The sequence below is a fragment of the Nerophis ophidion genome, linkage group LG12 (assembly GCF_033978795.1).
Source record: "Nerophis ophidion isolate RoL-2023_Sa linkage group LG12, RoL_Noph_v1.0, whole genome shotgun sequence".
NCBI lineage: Eukaryota > Metazoa > Chordata > Actinopteri > Syngnathiformes > Syngnathidae > Nerophis > Nerophis ophidion.
Window position 1 is genome coordinate 66683352 of NC_084622.1, and position 19735 is coordinate 66703086.

General features: G+C 40.1%; 1 protein-coding gene across 1 annotated transcript in view; it reads left to right on the forward strand.

Annotated features, from left to right (window-relative positions):
* Window positions 1-19735, forward strand: part of elmo3 (engulfment and cell motility 3) — an 81993-nt gene that overhangs the window by 28000 nt on the left and 34258 nt on the right. Inside the window, exons 2-10 of the mRNA XM_061918024.1 lie at window positions 576-632; window positions 4827-4933; window positions 9503-9543; window positions 9625-9697; window positions 14506-14556; window positions 14744-14913; window positions 17247-17346; window positions 17429-17580; window positions 17671-17749. Of these exons, the coding sequence (XP_061774008.1) occupies window positions 4856-4933; window positions 9503-9543; window positions 9625-9697; window positions 14506-14556; window positions 14744-14913; window positions 17247-17346; window positions 17429-17580; window positions 17671-17749 (744 nt within the window). The 5' untranslated portion in view covers window positions 576-632; window positions 4827-4855. The remainder of the gene's footprint in view (window positions 1-575; window positions 633-4826; window positions 4934-9502; window positions 9544-9624; window positions 9698-14505; window positions 14557-14743; window positions 14914-17246; window positions 17347-17428; window positions 17581-17670; window positions 17750-19735) is intronic.

A 19735-nucleotide genomic window follows, 5' to 3' on the forward strand; every position in this document is an offset into this window, starting at 1 on the left:
CAAAAATCACACACAGCATAGTGGTGAAATAAGTGTAAAAGGTAAAAAAACGGAATTAAAACGGAAAAACTAAATATATTTTTTTCATTTTTCTATTATTTGTTATTTAAATTATATTTGTATTCCTTACTAATTTATATCTTGTTTTGCACTGACCAGTTCAAAAACAGCAGACAATAGATGAAGCAAAAATGCAAAATGAATTTGCGTTACAGAAAATGTACAGTATAATGTAACCATTAGTATTTTCCTACTTAGATTCACCACTAGCCTCAGTTTGCCCTTTTGTGAACTGAGATGATTCATAAGCTTCTCATTATTCTTGCATTCCCATTAAAACCTCTTCCAGTCCAGATTAAGCCGGGAGTTGCTGTAGTTGTGTTTGAGTTGACCTTTTGTTGTAACTGCATACCAGGCTTGTTCTCACTACGCAGCCAATGTGCATGATTCTAAACAAATATGTTGCACTTGTGTTTGTTGATCCTAAAAAGGAGGCTTTTTTTTTACCTGAGTTAAATTCAAGCCTCAGGACGAGTGAAGTAAAGGCGGTAAAGATGTGTGGTTTGTTTTGACAGGAGCTGCAATAAAGTGAGAGCCAGAGGGAGAGCGTTCTTTTCCAGCCGAGAGTCACGGTATGTGAACTATCCTGGAGATCGTGCACAGGGTGGGGTCCATTCATCGCTCTGAACACAAGCAGGCACAAGTTGGAGCTCCTCTCTGACCTCTCGAACACGTAGAATCCTTTTTAAATGGCCTTTCCATGTGCTCAGAGCAAAGGAGAAGGAAGTGGGGGGAGAGTTGGAGGGAAGGACGGCTTCTTCTGTCCCCTCAGGGAGTGAAGTCTGAAGGTTAAGGAGGAAGTGTGTATCATTGGCGTACACCCTAGTATGTACAAACAGTACTTATTTACACAGTGTGCCATAGCGCCATGATGAAAGAGGAACATATGAACTGAAAATGATAGTTGCATGGAGCTCTTTGAATCCTTTTAGAAGCAACTCGCCTTTGTCTTCAAATTAAACTGCTTAAGTATTGTTGAATGATGTACTGGATGCACAGTGTGACAAATTCTGTCTCAGACCACTGTTAATTCTTACAGCAGGTTTATCCAACAAAATTTCAAATCGGTCCAGTAAGAGAGAATTTCTTCAAGCAAAGGTCTAGAACAGGGGTCTCAAACATGCGGCCCGCGAGACATTATTTTGCGGCCCGCACTTTGATATGACAATTTAATGTATGTGCGGCCTTCAATATGAACAGAACTTGACATCGTCATACTTCCCAACGTTCCCAATTTTCAGGGTATCCATTCTCTGGTAATCCCTGCCGATTTTTACCCAGTCAATAATACTCTGGGGGTGCCGCAATGGCACCGTTCTTAACGCCCTCTGAATCCTGTACAGACAGCGTGCAAGCCTATTTGATTGTTACATTTGGCTGAGCAGTGCACATGTGTGATGTTGCAAGACATATTTGGTCAACAGCTACACAAGTCACACTGAGGGTGGCCGTAAAAAAAAATTGAACACTGTTACAAATATGTGCCAGACTGTGAACCCACACCAAACAAGAATGACAAACACATTTAAAGAGAACATTCGCACAGTAATACAAAATAAATTCAACAGAACAAATACCCAGAATCCCATGCAGCCCTGACTCTTCCGCGCTACAATTCGCACACCCACGCTACCACCAACCCCCCACACCCCCACCCTCCCTACTTGCGTCGGTTGAGGTTGTGTATATTGTAGCCCGGGAGAGTTTGGGCTGCTTGGTGTTTTGGGTATTTTTTCTCTTGTGTTTAAGTTGTGTTAGGGTGCGGATGTTCTCCCAAAATGTGTTTGTCATTCTTGTTTGGTGTGGGTTCAAAGTGTGGCGCATATTGGTAAGAGTGTTAAAGTGTTTTATACCGCCACCCTCAGTGTGACCTGTATGGCTGTTGAGTAAGTACGTCTTGCAGCCACTAACGTTGTTCTGCACAAGTCCCCAAAACATGATTTAGAGTTGTTACTTTAGTTGTGTTATGTGCGCAATGACGAGTTGCAGAGCACTAGTTCTCTTATGGATGGTACGCTATGGGAAGGTATGCCAAGGGTTAAGTGAAATTTATCAAAAACATTCTAAAAAATAGCAGTCAGTCATAAATACTTGATAAATATATTTATTGGTTAACACTTCAACAAAATATGAATGTAAGTTCACAAACTGTGAAAAGAAATACAACAATGCAATATTCAGTGTTGACAGCTAGATTTTTTTAAGGACATGTTCCATCAATATTGATGTTAAAGATTTCTTTTTTTGTGAAGAAATGTTTAGAAGTAAGTTGATGAATCCAGATGGATCTCTATTACAATCCCCAAAGAGGGCACTTTAAGTTGATTATTAGAAATCTTTATTTATAATTGAATCACTTGTTTATTTTTCGACAAGTTTTTTTTGTTACTTTTCTATTTTTTTTCCAAATAGTTGAAGAAAGACCACTACAAATGAGCAATATTTTGCACTGTTATACAATTTAATAAATCAGAAACTGATGACATTGTGCTGTATTTTACTTCGTTATCTCTTTTTTTTCCAACCAAAATGCTTTGTTCTGATTAGGGGGTACTTGAATTCAAAAAATGTTCTCAGGGGGTACATCAGTGAAAAAAGGTTGAGAACCACTGTTTTAGAGGACGTTAAAGGCAGTGCAGTCACGGCAGTCCTTAATAATGTCGGCCGGGTGAAAATTGGGACAAATTGGGGAAAATGGTTGCAGCGGTAGATTGTCGGGAGGTGCACTGAAATCCAGGAGTCTCCCGGGAAAATGGTGAGGATTGGCTTTCATAGGCGAATTCATTAAAAAGTGCATGTTAGATTTTTTAAGAAATATTTTCTCGCTGCCCAGCCTGCCCCAGTTTCTGCATCCAGTGGCCCCCAGGTCAATTGAGTTTGAGACCCCTGTTGTAAAGAGTGTAATTTCTCCCACTCAGCTGTCCATCCATCCATCCATTTTCTACCGCTTATTCCCTTTCGGGGTCGCGGGGGGTGCTGGCGCCTATCTCAGCTACAATCGGGCGGAAGGCAGGGTACACCCTGGACAAGTCGCCACCTCATCGCAGGGCCAACACAGATAGACAGACAACATTCACACTCACATTCACACACTAGGGCCAATTTTAGTGTTGCCAATCAACCTATCCCCAGGTGCATGTTTTTGGAAGTGGGAGGAAGCCGGAGTACCCGGAGGGAACCCACGCATTCACGGGGAGAACATGCAAACTCCACACAGAAAAATCCCGAGCCTGGATTTGAACCCAGGACTGCAGGAACTTCGTATTGTGAGGCAGACGCACTAACCCCTCTGCCACCGTGAAGCCCCCCACTCAGCTGGATAACTGTTTATAAGTTACCCACTCAGCTGGATAACTGTTTATAAGTTTATGCTGCTGCTTCTTTTTGCAATGGACTTCAGGCAACATTTGCAGTGTCCAGTTACTTTGTTCACATCTTCTTTTCTAAACTTCTCTCTGGAAGTAGTGATGCCATTACTGTGTGTGTCTGTGAGGGAAACAAGGGGAGGGGGCGCATACAAAAACAGCATGGAACACCATGACTTGATTTACGTGGACCCCGACTTAAACTAGTTGAAAAACTTATTGGGGTGTTACCATTTAGTGGTCAATTGTAGGGAATATGTACTGTACTGTGCAATCTACTAATAAAAGTTTACATCAATCAATCATTAAATCAAAAAGGTAGGCTGCAGTATATCTACCCAGCCCCCACAATGCATTTCAAAATCTTTCAAGCTCTATAGGAGAGAACTGTTTTCAGGTCTAGCTGGAGCTTATTCCAACTGACTTTGAAATTGGCTTTTTGCGCAGAGGAACACAGTGGTCTTTCCCCCAAAGTTTTCTTCCAAAGATGGAAGCATTTAATTGTCTGTATGGTAGATTTACCTTTATGTGTCAATGCTTTGGTCCATATAGTAGGTGAGTCATACGTCTAAAAACACAAACACAAATGTCTACTATGCTGAGCCGAATCCAACTTCTAATCCCTGGGGGGGTTTTTTGAGACACAACTGTGAAAGTTTCCCTCTGGTGTGGGTTCTCCTGGCCGACAGATCTTCAGGAGTCCAGTAGTTCGTTTGAATCAAGTCTTTTTATTCTCATGTAGTGATTGCTTTCCAGCAATATATGTTTTTTTCTTCTCAGTCTCGCGTCTCTCGCCCTCTCTTTAACTCCAACCCCCCTGTCTCAGTCCGGCTGCTGCTAGTAAAGGCGACAGGTGATTAGCTAACAAGGCCCACCTGGGCCATCTACTCACCTGTCGCTGTCTTCGAGGCCGGTCCTTGCACACCGTGTTCCGCGACAGGGCCGCAGTCCTCGCCCCCCTCCGCTGCAACATTTTGTAAAATGAGTTGACTGATCCAGTAAACAATTTCCTCGTAGTCAACAGTAAATGACCCTCTTGAACACAGCATGTATGCCGTTGTACTAAATCTAGTGTAATTTTAGATAAGTTTACTAGCTTACTTTACATAAACACTTGTTGGAATTTGTTGATTCAAAATATAATAAAACAACAAATCCTATTATTACACCAGTTATCATGGACGTGCTATACTTGACCTCTAATATTCAAATGATTATAGTTACTTTCTGGGGTTACCTCATTTAGCTACATTAAATGTCAGAAACATCCTTGTGTAAGATCCATTGCAAACTACAGCCGGTGTAATCAATTCTTGCAATACAGCTTAAAGATGATCTTATATTTCATTGGCTAACAAACTGCACTCTGGTTTTGTTTTTTTTCATTTTTTTTTGCAACAGCCATCGTTGTGGAGTCCAGAGGTGCCAAAATGCCGCAGCAGAAAGACATAGTGAAGATAGCCATCCAGATGCCAGGGGCCTATCCCCAGCTTATTCGACTGGACCAGGTACCACACAGCTTGCATGAATGTCAACAATACACTTTTTTAGTAACACACAATTAAGTTAAGTTAAAGTAGCAATGATTGTCACACACACACTAGGTGTGGTGAAATTTGTCCCCTGCATTTGACCCGTCACCCTTGGTCACCCCCTGGGAGGTGAGGGGAGCAGTGGGCAGCAGCGGTGGCCGCGCCCGGAAATCATTTTTAGTGATTTAACCCCCAATTCCAACCCTTGATGCTGAGTGCCAAGCAGGGAGGTAATGGTTCCCATTTTTATAGTCTTTGGTATGACTCGGCCAGGGTTTGAACTCACAACCTACCCATCTCAGGGCGGACACTCTAACCACTAGGCCAGTGGTTCTCAAATGGGGGTACACATACTCCTGGGTATGCTAAGGGGTACATGAGATTTAAAAAAATATTCTATAAATAGCAACAATTCAAAAATCCTTTATAAATATATTTTTTTAATAATACTTCAAGAAAATATGAATGTAAGTTCATAAACTGTGGAAAGAAAAGTAACAATGCAATATTCAGTGTTGACAGATAGATTTTTTGTGGACATGTTCCATAAATATTGATGTTAAAGATTTCTTTTTTTGTGAAGAAATGTTTAGAAGTAAGTTGATGAATCCAGATGGATCTCTATTACAATCCCCAAAGAGGGCACTTTAAGTTGATGATTACTTCTATGTGGAGAAATCTGCATTTAGAATTGAATCACTTGTTTATTTTTCAACAAGTTTTTACTTACTTTTATATCTTTTTTTCCAAATAGTTCAAGAAAGACTAGTATAAATGAGCAATATTTTGCACTGTTATACAATTTAATAAATCAGAAACTGATGGCATAGTGCTGTATTTTACTTCTTTATCTCTTTTTTTCAAACAAAAATGCTTTGCTCTGATTAGGGGGTACTTAAATAAAAAAAAAAATGTTCACAGGGGGTACATCACTGAAGAAAGGTTGAGAACCACTGCACTAGGCCACTGAGTAGAAAAATGAGTAGTACAGAATTGGGAAAGTAGCAGAGGCACTGTTAATTGTCTCACCCAGTTTATGCTCTGATAGTCTGCTCTCAGGGGCCCTTTGTGGCCCGCAGTTTGGTTTTTTGTGTCCGGCGGCACATTGTTAAATAATATAAAACAACAAAACTAGAGCAAAAATGAACAAAAAGGTGTAAAATTAATTTTAAAAAAAGGAGAAAATATTGATTTTATAATACACTTTGTTATACAGAGCTGTGATGTGAACTTCTTGTCCCCCACTATATTTGCGTTTGACTGGTTTACAAAATTAAACATTTCACTATAGCGGGTTCAGTCAGACTATTTGTTAAAGTGATGCATGTGTGCGGAGACTGTTATATTAATGCAGTATTGTTATACAAAACTAGACAAAGTAATTGAGTGTTCATATTAGGGCTGTGGGAAAAAATCGATTCGAATACGAATCGTGATTCTCACGGTGTGCGATTCAGAATCGATTCTCATTTTTTTTAAATCAATTTTTTTTTTTTTTTTTTTTTTTTAATCAATCCAACAAACCACTACACAGCAATACCATAACAATGCAATCCAATTCCAAAAGCAAAGCTGAGCCAGCAACACTCAGAACTGCAATAAACAGAACAATTGAGAGGAGACACAAACACCACACAGAACAAACCAAAAGTAGTGAATATTATCAACAACAGTATCAATATTAGTTATCATTTCAGCATAGCAGTGATTAAAAATCCCTCATTGACATTATCATTAGACATTTATAAAAATTAGAGGAGAAATGTAACATTAGAGGAAAATCTAACTCAAAACATTTGTATGCCCGTACAACACTTAGAACTTTTATTATATCAGTATGTGGAATTAAATGATGGAATGGATTAAGTAAAGAAGTTAAACATTGTACTGATATGATCCAGTTTAAGAGGATGTTCAAATTAATAGTGCTTACAAAGTACAAAGAAGAAGTATTATGAGAAACACTTTCAAACTTATTGAAAATAAGATATTCTTCATCTTAGTATGTTAATAATGACTGAAATAATTAAGTACATGTTACAAAACTGCTGTGCTACTCACTCACAGATGTCATTTTGCTATTTTGATATTTTGCTGTAAAGAAGGTCAGTGAATCAATGTATATATATATATATTGTGGGCGCTCTGAAGTGGAAAAGGGGTAGGATTAGATAAGTTTTGCTTCTTCCTACTCCTTTTCGGACATGATGTGTATTGCGAAATGATGAAATTACCTGATGTATAATATTGTATGTATGTCATGTTCGAAATAAACTAAGAAAAAGAACAAAAAAAGACCAATAGTGTCACAGTGGCTTACACTTGCATGGCATCTCATAAGCTGGACAACACACTGTGTCCAATGTTTTCACAAAGATAAAATAAGTCATACTTTTGTTCCGTTTAATAGTTCAAACAAATTTACATTATTGCATTCAGTTGATAAAACATTGTCCTTTACAATTATAAAATTTAAAATTATAAAATCTACTACTCTGCTAGCATGTCAGCAGACTGGGGTAGATCCTGCTGAAATCTATGTATTGAATGAATACACAATCCTTTTCAATCGGAAAAATATCGTTTTTGAATCGAGAATCGCGTTGAATCTAATAAAAGCGATATATAATGGAATCGCGACCCCAAGAATCGATATTGAATCGAATCGTGCGACACCCAAAGTTTCGCAGCCCTAGTTCATATGCATTGTGAATGTTCTTTTTTCCCCCAATAAGATCATCTTCAAGCCCCGACTGTCTCTAGCCCGTATATGTGACTGCTGCAGGCCTTTGGCTGCCACTAATCACACAGCAGTCGTGGGGCGTACCACACACTCTGACCGCTTGACCACTGGTCTGACCACTAATAGTAGGATAGTTGAGTGTTAAGACATGATGGAAGTCTGACTTGTATTTACATGCTCACTGGGAGCAGGTCACCAAGGCAAAGTGGTACTACTTTATCAACAGGCAGTATGCTTGTAGTAGTAGGCTGTTCACGTGTTCGAACCCCGGCCGAGTCATTCCAAAGACTATAAAAATGGGATCCATTATCTCCCTGCTTGGCACTCAGCATAAACTGTTGGAATTGGGGGTTAAATCACCAAAATGATTCCCGAGCGCGTCCACTGCTGCTGCTCACTGCTCCCCTCTCCTCGCAGGGGGTGAACAAGGGCAGGGGTCAAATGCTGAGGATAATTTTGCCACATTTAGTGTGTGTGTGACAATCATTGGTACTTTAACTTTAATATACTGTATGTCAGGGTTCCCCAACCTTTTTTCCACCAGGGACCGGATTAATGTATGCATTATTTTCACGGACCTGCTCTCTACGTATGGCAGATAAAATGTATGCATTATTTTCACGGACCTGCTCTCTACGTATGGCAGATAAAATGTATGCATTATTTTCACGGACCTGCTCTCTACGTATGGCAGATAAAATGTATGCATTATTTTCACGGACCTGCTCTCTACGTATGGCAGATAAAATGTATGCATTATTTTCACGGACCTGCTCTCTACGTATGGCAGATAAAATGTATGCATTATTTTCACGGACCTGCTCTCTACGTATGGCAGATAAAATGTATGCATTATTTTCACGGACCTGCTCTCTACGTATGGCAGATAAAATGTATGCATTATTTTCACGGACCTGCTCTCTACGTATGGCAGATAAAATGTATGCATTATTTTCACGGACCTGCTCTCTACGTATGGCAGATAAAATGTATGCATTATTTTCACGGACCTGCTCTCTACGTATGGCAGATAAAATGTATGCATTATTTTCACGGACCTGCTCTCTACGTGTGGCAGATAAAATGTATGCATTATTTTTACGGACCTGCTCTCTGCGTATGGCAGATAAAATGTATGCATTATTTTCACGGACCTGCTCTCTACGTATGGCAGATAAAATGTATGCATAATTTTCACGGACCTGCTCTCTACGTATGGCAGATAAAATGTATGCATTATTTTCACGGACCTGCTCTCTACGTATGGCAGATAAAATGTATGCATTATTTTCACGGACCTGCTCTCTACGTGTGGCAGATAAAATGTATGCATAATTTTCACGGACCTGCTCTCTACGTGTGGCAGATAAAATGTATGCATTATTTTCACGGACCTGCTCTCTACGTGTGGCAGATAAAATGTATGCATTATTTTCACGGACCTGCTCTCTACGTATGGCAGATAAAATGTATGCATTATTTTCACGGACCTGCTCTCTACGTATGGCAGATAAAAACAGCAAAAAAAATGAGCCTTTGGCTACAGTCTAGCACATTAACATTTGATATTTCCATTAATGTGCATTGTCCCATGTACTATAACAAAAGAGTTGTAATATACGTCTATTAAGAAGCTTATTGGTGTGTTTAGTGGGACAGGCGAAAGTTAATTCAAAGAAAATGCGGCAGTTTATAAATGAATTATTGTTTCTGTGCGGCTCGGTGGCAAGTGCGTCACGGACACCTGACCGGTGGTTGGGAACCACTGCTGTATGTGACTGGTATCTTGTTTTCTTGTGCAGAAAAAGCCACTGTCTGCTGTTATTAAGGAGGTCTGTGATGGGTACGTCCTTGTTCTTATGTTTTAAATCATTTTGATTTTATTGTATTCATAATATTGGGTGTGTGTGTTTTGTATGCACAGCTGGAATCTTCCAGGCCATGAAAACTACGCCCTGCAGTATGCCGATGGAGTGCAGACATACATCACTGAATCAGTGAGTGATTATTAATACCATGTGTCTTCTAACCCCTTAACGTTCCAATGGCCAGCCAGCAGGCCGCCCATTATTTTACTCATGAAAACGGGGCTTTTTCACAGGCCCCTTTTTGCCTGACTCACTGTGTTTTATGTAATTGTCAAGTTTTATACCGCTGAGATTACAACTGGAGGTTCTGTGAACATGACACTCACCTTCATAGCCTCACAGTTTTGCAACATCAGAAAAATGTATGACAAATAAGGTCCTGATATGTTAGCATTTTGACAAGTGCAGTTCCCCTTTTTTTTAAATAAATAAAAAAATAAAATTAAATCTGCAATGTGTTGAAACTGCTAGATTTGAAGTTTAATCTAACGAGGGACGACTGTATTGTAGTTTGTAAATGTGTTTAGCATGGACACATTAGTTTTAAGCTATGCAATAAAAATTGAGCTGTGAACTTTTGACCAAAACCTCACTTGATCCAATTAAACATTGTGTACAATAACCTATTACTTTTTCATCTTTTAAAGTCTTTATTTTCCAAACAATCCCGACAAAGCTGTCTTCAAAAACATGAGTAAGTATCAGGACGCCATGAAGCTTTCTTTTCATCTTTGGAATGCTCGATCCCAACTTTAGAAACAACTGTGAAATACTATTTTTGTAGTATCTGATACATTATCTCATTTAAAATGGGATTAGGTAAAAACTCAAGATATGACTTCATTGTGTTTTAATTTGAAGGAATATAATTCCTGCAATGTGGTGGCGACTTGTCCAGGGTCTACCCCGCCTTCCGCCGGATTGTAGCTGAGATAGGCACCAGCGCCCCCCGTCACCCCAAAGGGAATAAGCGGTAGAAAATGGATGGATGGAATATATTTCAAAACTAAACTGGCTTTCTTCTCATATTCTTTAGTATCAGGGCTTTTGACTATTGTCATTGATTTAACACCTGCCTGTACAATATAATTATTTAGATAGCCACAAAATAGTAGAGTAAGAGTTAAAGCCTCGATGCCAAGTCAGGAAGGGTTTTTACCCCACAGACAGATTCTATCTGCGAGAGTGACAAATTTGGCTGGTTAGCTGTCAAAAGTCAGAGCAAAAGGAAATGCCTCAGCTTTTATCTCTAGCTTTAATTTTTAGCCATTTTCATTCTGAAATGGCACAACCTCAATATTAAAAAGAGACTCCATGCACATTTGCTTTTTTTCCTTAAAAACAAAACTAGTGAGACAATGTTTAGTTCATGAATCCCCCAAGACCTCACAAATCTATTTACACATACATTTATTAAGTAACTTTGGACAAACTATGCTTCTAACTTTGTGTAAATGTAGCCGTAAGTGTCAGCTTTGTACCTGACAGTTTGGTCAAGTTTGAGTTTTTCCTCTGTTTGTCTTATTTCCTGTCAGCGCTCTTATTTTGTCTTTATTTCCTGCTGTAATCCCTGAGTGTTTTTCCCCTCAGCTGTGGCTGTTGGCACGGGGCCACACCTGGTGCTAATCAACCATCTGCTATTTTGACCTGCTTGTTCCTCCATTCTGGGCTGGATTATTCTGTCAGGTTGAGTTTGTGACGAATCCCAAGATGCAAAAATGACGGCAGGCATTGAGCAGGAAAACATGATTTAATTTAACACTAACACAAAACCAGACAAAAGGGTACAAACAAAAGGCGCGCACAAGGCGGAGAACAAACTTGGCTATGAACAAAAACACTTACTGTAACACAAAATAACTATCGCATGAGCAGAGTAAACAAAAGTAGACAGTTACAACTATAAGTAATAATGATAGATAGATCGATAGATAGTACTTTATTGATTCCTTCAGGAGAGTTCCTTCAGGAAAATTAAAATTCCAGCAGCAGTGTACAGAGTTGAGATCAATTTAAAAAAAGTAAATAATGGGGGTTTAAATGGTAACAAAATAGAGAAATATTACAATAAGAATAAAAAATAAAAAGCAACAATGGGAATAAAATTATAACAGTAAAATAAGAATATAACAAGACAAAGTAGGCAGTAGTGACCATGTTATGAAAACGTATTGCACTGTTATTGTTTTGCATCCCCTGTCATCCTAGTACCCCCCCGCCCCAAAGAGGAGTTGTACAGTCTAATGGCATGTGGGACAAAGGAGTTTTTGAGTCTATTAGTCCTGCACTTGGGATGAAGCAGTCTAGAACTGAACAGGCTCCTCTGGCTATGCAGAGGGTGACTGGCATCATCCAGGATGCTCACTAGTTTGTCAACAGTCCTCTTCTCTGCCACCGTCACCAGTGAGTCCAGTTTCATTCCCATTGTAGAACCGGCCCGCCTGATCAGTTTCTCAAGTCTGGAGCTGTCCTTCTTAGATGTACTGCCCTCCCAGCACACTACCATGTAGAACAGAACACTGGCAACCACAGACTGGTAGTACATCCACAGGAGTTTTCTACAAATGTTGAAGGAGTGCAGTCTCCTGAGGAAGTACAGCCTGCTCTGTCCTTTCTTGTACTGGTGGTCCGTGTTGACAGTCCAGTCCAGCTTATTGTCCACCCAAACCCCGAGGTACTTGAATGAGTCCACGGTCTGTACCTCAACTTCCTCAATCACAATAGGTTGTGACCGTGGACTCGACCTCCCAAAGTCAATGACCAGCTCCTTGGTCTTTGACGGGTTGTCAAAGACCGGATAATGACATTGACAGGTAGTGGTGACAAATAATCCAGCAATGACTGGAGGACAAAGCAGGTTTAAATAGGAGCGGGCTGATTGACCCCAGGTGTGGCCAGGTGGCAATCAACAGCAGCTGAGGGGAAACAGCGCTCAGGGAGAAAGGCAGGAAATTACCAAAATAAAAGCGCTGACAGGAAACAAAGACATACACAGAGGAAAAAATAAAACAAAACAAAACTGTCAGGGGGAAGCCTGATAGTAACTCCACAATGAACACGACACAATGATTGTCACTGTACTATAGTAATTGTGGAATATTTATATTCTTGTCACTGTACTATAGTAATTGTGGAATATTTATATTCTGTGTCATTCTTTCTAGAAACCTTGAAGACTTCTCTCTTACATTGTCTCTTCAATTAGCAAAACCTGTGACTTGCGTAACTTGAAGAAATAACCCAATCAACATAATAATTATATTTTAACTGCATAATAATTGCATGTTCTTCTATTACATGGCTATGTTTAAATGTACAATCAATCAATCAATGTTTATTTATATAGCCCTAAATCACAAGTGTCTCAAAGGGCTGCACAAACCACAACGACATCCTCGGTAGAGCCCACATAAGGGCAAGGAAAACTCACCCGAGTGGGACGTCGGTGACAATGATGACTATGAGAAACCTTGGAGAGGACCGCATATGTGGGCAACCCCCCCTCTAGGGGACCGAAAGCAATGGATGTCGAGTGGGTCTAACATGATCTTGTGAAAGTCCAAGCCATAGTGGATCTAACACAGTGGTTCTTAACCTGGGTTCGATCGAACCCTAGGGGTTCGGCAGAGTCTCCCCCACGGAGGCAAGGACATATCCAACTTATCATGTAAATAAAAACTTCTCCCTATCGTTGTATTATGAATACCCCCAAACAATGTTCCCTCTAATTTTCCATCTGATTTGCAGGTTTTTTGAATGATTTATTGAAACTTTTACTAGCAGATTGCAAAGGAAGAGAATACATTACATGAAACAGTACAGTACATATTCCGTACAATTGACCACTAAATGGTAACACCTGAATAAGATTTTCAACTTGTTTAAGTCGGGGTCCACGGTAATCAATTCATGGTAATGTGTGTAAGGTGTGTAAATTGTTGTGAGTTCATGCATTGTGTTGGTTTTGTTCTTTGAACAAGGTGATGTTCATGCACGGTTCATTTGTGCACCAGTAAAAAAAACATGAATTTTTCTTGAATTTGAAAAAAATTACATTTTATTTTTCACTAAAGAAAGTTTCGGGGAATGCGCATATGAAACTGGTGGGGTTCGGTACCTCCAACAAGGTTAAGAACCACTGATCTAACATAACCGTGAGAGTCCAATCCAAAGTGGATCCAATATAGTAGCGAGAGTCCCGTCTAAAGTGGAGCTAGCAGGAAACCATCCCAAGCGGAGGCGGATCAGCAGCGCAGAGATGTCCCCAACATATACACAGGCGAGCGGTCCATCCTGGGTCCCGACTCTGGACAGCCAGTACTTCATCCATGGCCACTGGACCGGACCCCCTCCACAAGGAAAAGGGGGACAGAGGAGAAAAAGAAAAGAAACGGCAGATCAACTGGTCTAAAAAGGGGGACTTCGATGCTTCATGGAAAAATATACAACAGGCAGAGTTTGGGGACGTGCATTTTCTGTTTTAGACTATTTCCCTTTGAAAGTCCATGAATCCATGTTGGATGGGTCCTAGAACAGAGATTGTGAGCTATTAGCCCTCCTTGTATAACAGTGACCTCTGACCTTCTAAAATATTTCAGGATTAAAGAATAAAAAACATATTTAATAATGACCGCTTCCATTTTTAGTATGCAGTCATTATTGCACAGGTTTCCAAATACGTTTATTCATGTTGTCAGTTATCAATCATCATTTTCGTGGTCCGTCACGGAGGTTAGTGAACACAGAAACAACATTCCTGGCCTCAATGACCTGTGTGGGGGCTTTTATTCTTGAAGCCCAACTTGTAAAAGCTAAAAAAAACCTCTCAGATCAGCGTAGAGAACCATTCTTTAGTTGTTATTAAACAGTCGTGGCCATACACTTGTAGAGTCGTTTTGCATGAATGCTTAACAAAAGTGTTTATTTGTGTGTTCTAGAATCGTTTGGACATAAAGAACGGTTGCATTCTGCGTCTGACCAAGGCCCCGGTGAGTCTGCATCCACCAGCCCTCCCTTTCACCTCCCACCTTCCAACATTCCTTTGGTGGCCATCTGTGGCAATCTCCATTGCAATTTCTACTATGATGTGTCACTGCTGACTGTCACAAAAGCACCACGTCGTCTAAACCTCTCCAAACTGTTGTGAACGTGTTTTATTCTTGTGGTGGAACACAGGGGCGCTGTGCGGAGGACTTGTTCAAGGGCATCCAAAGCTCGGACCTGGGCGTGCGATGTGATTCGTTGAAGCAACTGGCGAATGTTGCCACAGACGTGACCTTCGCTCAAGAGTTCATCAGCCGAGACGGACACATCTTACTGGTCAAGATAGTGGAAGATTCTAATGAGTTAGTGTTGTCTGTGTGTTCTCAACTATTTTCCCTGTATGAGCACAAGGGAAACAAAACACAAACCCTGTTTCCATATGAGTTGGGAAATTGTGTTAGATGTAAATATAAACAGAATACAATGATTTGCAAATCCTTTTCAAGCCATATTCAGTTGAATATGCTACAAAGACAACATATTTCATGTTCAAACTCATAAACTTTATTTTTGTTTGCAAATAATAATTAACTTAGATTTTCATGGCTGCAACACGTGCCAAAGTAGTTGGGAAAGGGCATGTTCACCACTGTGTTACATCACCTTTTCTTTAAACAACACTCAATAAACGTTTGGGAACTGAGGAAACTATTTGTTGAAGCTTTGAAAGTGGAATTCTTTACCATTCTTGCTTGATGTACAGCTTAAGTTGTTCAACAGTCCGGGGTCTTGTCGTATCTTACGCTTCATAATGCGCCACACATTTTCAATGGGAGACATGTCTGGACTGCAGGCGGGCCAGGAAAGTACCTGCACTCTTTTACTACTAAGCCACGCTGTTGTAACACGTGGCTTCGCATTGTTTTGCTGAAATAAGCAGGGGCGTCCATGATAACGTTGCTTGGATGACAACATATGTTGCTGCAAAACCTGTATGGACCTTTCAGCATTAATGGTGCCTTCACACATGTGTAAGTTACCCATGCCTTGGGCACTAATACACCCCCATACCATCACACATGTGTAAGTTACCCATGTCTTGGGCACTAATACACCCCCATACCATCACACATGTGTAAGTTACCCATGTCTTGTTCACTAATACACCCCCATACCATCACACATGTGTAAGTTACCCATGTCTTGGGCACTAATACACCCCCATACCATCACACATGTGTAAGTTACCCATGTCTTGTTCACTAATACACCCCCATACCATCACACATGTGTAAGTTACCCATGTCTTGTTCACTAATACACCCCCATACCATCACACATGTGTAAGTTACCCATGTCTTGTTCACTAATACACCCCCATACCATCACACATGTGTAAGTTACCCATGTCTTGTTCACTAATACACCCCCATACCATCACACATGTGTAAGTTACCCATGCCTTGGGCACTAATACACCCCCATACCATCACACATGTGTAAGTTACCCATGCCTTGGGCACTAATACACCCCCATACCATCACAGATGCTGGCTTTTCAACTTTGCCCCTATAACAATCCGGATGGTTATTTTCCTCTTTGTTCCGGAGATACACAATTTCCAAATATAATTTGAAATGTGGACTCGTCAGACCACAGAACATTTTTCCACTTTGCATCAGTCCATCTTAGGTGAGCTTGGGCCCAGCCATGCCGGCGGCGTTCCTTTGTGTTGTTGATAAATGGCTTTTGCTTTGCATAGTCGAGTTTTAACTTGCACCTACAGATGTAGCGACCAACTGTAGTTACTGACAGTGGTTTTATGAATTGTTCCTGAGCCCATGTGGTGATATCCTTTACACACTGATGTTGTTTTTTTGATGCAGTACCGCCTGAGGGATCGAAGGTCCGTAATATCATCGCTTACGTGCAGTGATTTCTCCAGATTCTCTGAACCTTTTGATGATTTTACGGAGCGTAGATGGTAAAATCCCTGAATTCCTTGCATTAGCTCGTTGAGAAATGTTGTTCTAAAACTGTTTGACAATTTGCTTACAAAGTGGTGACCCTCACCCCATCCTTGTTTGTGAATTACTTAGCATTTCATGGAAGCTGCTTTTATACCCAATCATGGCACCCACCTGTTCCCAATTAGCCTGCACACCTGTGGGATGTTTCATATAAGTGTTTGATGAGCATTCCTCAACTTTATCAGTATGTCTTGCCAACTTCCCCAACTTCTTTGTCACGTGTTGCTGGCATCAAATTCTAAAGTTAATGATTAATTGCAAAAAAAATAATGTTTATGAGTTTGAACATGAAATATGTTGTCTTTGTAGCATATTCAACTGAATATGGCTTGAAAAGGATTTGCAAATCATTGTATTCCGTTTGTATTTACATCTAACACATTTTCCCAACTCGTATGGAAACGGGGTTTGAACTTTGTGCCATCTAGTAGAAGAGCATTTCTTTGATCCATTTGTCACCATACATCACAGGGATTCATTATTTGAAGGGCTGTCAAATGATCAAAATGTATAATCAGAATAATCATGGTTTACTAAAAAATGAATCATTATTTGCAACAATACCTGAAATATTCCCATTTTAACTGTATTGTGTCCACAGAAAAAGTGAATGTTTGGTCTAATGTGCTTATGCATATTCGTTCCCTTTGTTTGCATTGTTTAGGGGTGCTGTGATCATGACTCACACGCTGACGGCCTTTATGGAGCTGATGGATCACGGCATAGTTTCTTGGGAAAATCTCTCATCGATCTTCATTGAGAAGGTGCTGTGGTTTTCCAATTTTCGCTGAGGCATTTCACACATTAGTTATTCCAACTTGTTTTTGCCCCACTCTCTGCGTTTAGATCGCTAGTTTTGTCAACACCAAGGTGGCAGATGCGTCCATTCAGCAGGTGTGCTTGGACATCCTGGAGAGTATGGTCCCGAGCAGCCACAGCCTCTTCCTGCAGGTCAAACAAGTGGTTACCATGGAGAGGCTAATCACTCACCTCCAGACGTGAGTAACCACTGATTGACTGACTTTAGCAAATTGTTACATTAATAATTGTGACTGACAATTTTTACCTTTCGTTTGTCTGTCCCACAGGACCAATCAGCAGATCCAGACCAAAGCAATGGCTCTACTCATGGCTCTGCTGCAAACAGCAGGGGATGCGGACAGACAGGTAGCAACTTGATTGAAAGCGATGTACAGTACGTATAACTTAAAGGGGAACTTTATCACAATTTCAGAAGGGTTAGAACCAATAAAAATCAGTTCCCAGTGGCTTATTTTATTTTTCAAAGTTTTTCTCAATATTTGACCCATCACGCAATATCCTGAAAAACGGCTTCAGAGTGCCTGATTTTAACCGTCGTTATATCCACCCGTCCATTGTCCAGTGACGTCACTGCGTGAAGCCACCAGATGCAAATATGGCGGATAGCAAAGAAATGTATAGCGATAGTAGCTCGGATTCAGACTTGGATTTCAGCGGCCCAAGCGATTCAACAGATTATGCATGTATTGAAACGGATGGTTGGAGTGTGGAGGCAGATAGCAAAAACGAAATTGAAGAAGAAACTGAAGCTATTGAGCCATTTCACGACAGACAACGGCAACGAGGACGAATTTGGCGATCGCCTTCTAACCAACGATTGCATCTTTTGACCACTGGTGCAACTTGAATCCGTCGATTGGTATGTGTTTGTTTGGCATTAAATGTGGGTGGAGGTAAAAGCTGGATCCAAATATAGCTACAAAGTAGGCATAATGATGCAATATACAGCTAGCCTAAATAGCATGTTAGCATCGATTAGCTTGCAGTCATGCCGTGAGCAAATATGTCTGATTAGCATATAGGTCAATAACATCAAAAAAACTCACCTTTGTGATTTTGTTGACTTTATCGTTGGAAATGCATCTGCTTTGAGTGTCGCAGGATATCCACACATCTCTGTGCCATCTCTGTTGTAGCATTGCTATCGTGGGTAAAGTGTGCAGAACAAACAAGGGACTTTCGTATCTTTTGACCACTGGTGCAACTTGAATCCGTCGATTGGTATGTGTTTGTTTGGCAGTAAATGTGGGTGGAGGGAAAGGGTGGATGCAAATATAGCTACAAATGAGGCATAATTATGCAGTATGTACATATTGCATCGGCAATATGTACATATTGCATCGGCAATATGTACATATTGTCGATGCAATATGAACATATTGCATCGACAATATGTACATATTGCATCGACAATATGTACATATTGCATCGGCAATATGTACATATTGCACCGGCAATATGTACATATTGCATCGGCAATATGTACATATTGCATCGACAACACACCGACGAGGCATAATGTCTCCAAGGTACGGAAAACAGTCGAAAAAACGGAAAATAACAGAGCTGATTTGACTTGGTGTGTGTAATATGTTTGAGAAAATGGCGGATTGCTTCCCGTTGTGACGTCACGGGTGAAAGGTCATCGCTCCGACAGCGAACAATTGAAAGGCGTTTCAGTCGCCAAATTCACCCTTTTAGAGTTCGGAAATCGGTTCAAAAAACATACGGTCTTTTTTTCTGCAACATTAAGGTATATATTGATGCTTACATAGGTCTGCTGATAATGTTCCCCATTAAGGTGAAGGGTGCTTATTTTTGCCAGTCAAAGCACTGTTGTGCGAATGAATTGGTGTTGTGACAAAATGCGCATGTGTACCAATTGTGCTGAACTGGCATTTTATTTGGTTTGGTTTGCTGTCATTAATTGTACTATCTATTTATTATATTTTTCTATTTATTCCATTTTACTTATAATCCATTTTTTAACCTATGCTATTTATAACCTATGCCATATAAACCGAGCCACACCCCATTTGTACTTCAATGTTATTGATATTATATTTAGGAAACATATGTATCATTATTATTATTGCTTATTATTGCTTTAGTTTATTCATTTTAGCACTGGTTATGTAATATTTTTCATCAGTTTTTATGAGTTTCTTCTTTTGCAAAAAAATGCATTAGAATCAGCCTGACCTAAGACTTGATAATAATCTTTGTGATTAACACTGGCTTTCATATCGTTTTACAAAGTTAAACTGCAAGCATATATGTTTATTTAATAGGATTAAAATCAAGATTAAGATTAGTAATTCAGTGTTCATA